The sequence below is a fragment of the Alternaria arborescens genome (assembly GCF_004154835.1).
Source record: "Alternaria arborescens strain FERA 675 chromosome Unknown contig_167, whole genome shotgun sequence".
In the NCBI taxonomy this organism is placed as follows: Eukaryota; Fungi; Ascomycota; class Dothideomycetes; order Pleosporales; family Pleosporaceae; genus Alternaria; species Alternaria arborescens.
Window position 1 is genome coordinate 525 of NW_021168022.1, and position 3,146 is coordinate 3,670.

The window sequence follows — 3,146 nt, forward strand, 5'->3', positions numbered from 1 at the left end:
CCTTAATGAGGCAGTACAGCTATCGTAAGGTGTATCCAGCTTTCTGTGGTGTTGTAGGTTGCCTGTAGCTTATTTGGCGGCTTCTCATCGCTCATCTTTGAGATATCGCATAACAGAGGCGACAACAACACTACAGAGAGCTAGATACACCTCGCGATAGCTGTACGGGGTGTATTGGCTCGTGAACGAAACTGGAAACCTCGTGGGTATCGTGGGTATCGTGAGAAGTTTCGTTTTGGTGACTGAGTATTGCGGTGGCTGGGAGGTGGCTGGGATAATGAGCTTGTTGATATAGAGGCTTCTCCCCGAGCTTTATATCGTCAGTATCATCAATTGAATATGTCTCAACTCAGAAGCTGGGTACGGGGTACTCCTTCAACGCCGTCAGGCAACTCCTCTGCGTCAAACTATCCTGTATTCCACCATGCTGCCTCTCGTCGTACAGCATCATCAGAATCACAATCTCAATTACCTCCAGTAACCCCTACGCCGTTGGGTATATACTCACAGGTTTCTGAGCTGAGTTTTGACGACAACGAGCCTGCGTTTGCAGTTGATTTCAGCTGCGTATACAAGGGTGGGATACGCTTGAACGAACAGAGTTTATCGTACGCAGTAAAAAGCAAAAGTCAACTCCTCGGCAAACGTTCAGTATCCCCAATATGGCGTTATGGGGTACACCTTACGTACAAGGATACAGACAAGACGATAAAGCAGTACTGGCTCTGTAAGCGCTGTCACGACGCGCGTACGACGGACCAAGTCAAAGTTGTTGACGGCAACAAGCATATCGTCAACCACATGAAGAAGTACCACCGGATTGACGTCCATACAGGCCTTTTGCCTGAGGTTGTACAGGAGGATCTAAAATGGAGCTCCCCGTTTGACGCTGCGAGGGTTGCTGGTTCAAATCGACTCGTATCGCATACGCCGTGGCAAGAGGAGCAACTCCAAGCCGCTCTTGTTGACTGGGTAATACTAAAAGATATTAGCTTTCTAGTTGCAACCTCACCTGAGCTACGAGGGTTGCTTACATGGAACCGAAGCGATCTCTTGAAGGCGCTGCCTACGTCAACCACTACGATCGCCGAATACACGAGATCAACCCTAGGGGAGCGGAGGGAGGAGATCAAGAAGCTCGTAACAACAGCGCGAAGCAAAATAAGTATAAGTGTTGACGTGTGGACGTCAAGTAACCACCTAAGCTTCCTTGGTGTTGTGGGTCATTTTGCGGGTGAGTACTTATCGACAGCTGTATTTTGGCAACAGCTAACAACTCCAGACGCTCAATATCGACAGCGTGATATACTCCTCGCGTTTCAGAACCTCTACGGCGATCATACAGGCGCTGCGCAAGCTGCTGTTATCCTTAAAGCCCTCGATAGCTTCGAAATAGCACCACAACTCCACTGCTTCGTCGGCGATAACGCCACTAACAATGACAACGAGCTTATCCAAGGCCTCAACGAACACGACGATATCAATCTTACGTCAAACAACCGCATACGCTGTGCTGGGCATATTATAAACCTCGTCGTCAAGGCGACGTTGTACGGCAAAGGCGTAAGCCGGTTCGAATCCCAGCTCGCAGAGGCGTCCCCAGCTCGACAATATGAGCTTTTTCGATCCCATGGGGTTGTCGGCAAGCTACACAACTTCGTCAACGCTGTTTGCGCCTCTCATAAGCGTCGTGAGTTGTTTCTATCGCTCCAGAAAGAACCACGCGACGACGACGAGTTGTACACGTACAATACGCTTCAATTACGTCAAGATGGAGGCGTCCGCTGGCACTCAGTGTACTACATGCTCCTCCGTTGCCTGGAGCTTCGTAACCCGATTACTCGCTTTATGACGAGACTACAACAACAGGCTTCGCAAGGCTACAACGACGAGTACAACCCACTTAACGACGAGATCTCCAGCGAGGAGTGGGAGGGCGTACAACAGCTTGTCGACTTTCTACAAGCACCTGTTGAGATGACGAAGCGCCTAGAGGGTAACAACAGCGCGTCTGGCTTCGGATCGTTGTGGCAAACCTTGACAAGCTTGCAAGCTTTGTGGACTCTCTACAGCTCCACCAAAGCTAGGTTTGACGACGATAGCAATAACAGCGATTACTTTGTAGCTGCTGTAAAACACGGCCTTGAGAAGCTCACCTCATACTTTGAAAAGCTGATTATACAACCCCAAATTAGCTATTACGTCGTCGCAACTGCTCTCCATCCCGCCCTACGCCTTGCCTGGTTTCAAACCCACTGGAAGCAGTACGCTGATTGGGTAAAGCGCGCAAAGGACTCTACAATGAAGGTTTTCAAGCTCTATATGGCGGCAGAGGTAGACGACGACGATACAGCGTTGCCGCTGCCGCGTCGCAAGGTACCTGGCGGCAACGCTGACCTCTACAGCCAAACAATGGCTGTTGATCTCATGTTTCTCACCGGCTCAAAGTCTCACAAGCGTCAAAAGCGTGCAAGCCAGCTGGAGGAGTACTTTGACGACCTCCGTGAGGACCTCACGAACGCCAGCGAACAACAACTCGCTCTCCTCCACGATCCTTGGCGCTGGTGGCTCGAAATCGGACGCCAGAAGTACCCAGTAGTCTTCAAGATTGCCACCGACTACCTCTCTATCCCCGCTACTAGTTGCGAGTGTGAGCGTATCTTCTCAACCGCCAAACGGACGATTACAAGCGATCGAAACCGCCTCAGCGCAGCCACGATAGAGGCTTTACAACTTCAGAAGAACTGGTTACGTCACGGCGTCGTTAAAAGCGAAGTTTTAAAGCTACAACAACACGTACAACGCTGGGATAGCAAGCAAGGCAGCGGCAACAGCGGGGTCGCTGGCAGCAGCAGCAATATAGCCAGCAACAACAGCTGCCTAGGCGACGACGCTGGCTGAAAGCTCTATCCTCAACACCACGATACAGCTCCCCGAGCGCCTACAGTAGCTTCAATTTACAAAATAAGCTTAGCAGTTTCCTAATTAGGCAATTGTACGGTCCGTATGTGGTCCGAGCGAACGTACTACGGTTACGGCCCGTACTTAGAGCTTTTTTTGGACCTACAGTACGTACAACACCAGAAATCGATCCGTACGTACCTCACGATAGCTTCAACCGTACAGTATTACGTCCCGTTGGAAAC

At 50.5% G+C, this 3,146-nt stretch overlaps 1 protein-coding gene across 1 annotated transcript; it reads left to right on the top strand.

The window, feature by feature from the left end:
- Positions 1-339: 339 nt before the first annotated feature.
- AA0111_g12874 (hypothetical protein) lies at positions 340-2,901 on the top strand (the record flags this gene model as incomplete). Its single annotated transcript, XM_028646908.1, has 2 exons — positions 340-1,234; positions 1,283-2,901. 2 exons carry the CDS (start codon positions 340-342, stop codon positions 2,899-2,901), a joined length of 2,514 nt encoding a protein of 837 aa, XP_028499520.1.
- Between the last annotated feature and the right edge of the window lie 245 nt (positions 2,902-3,146).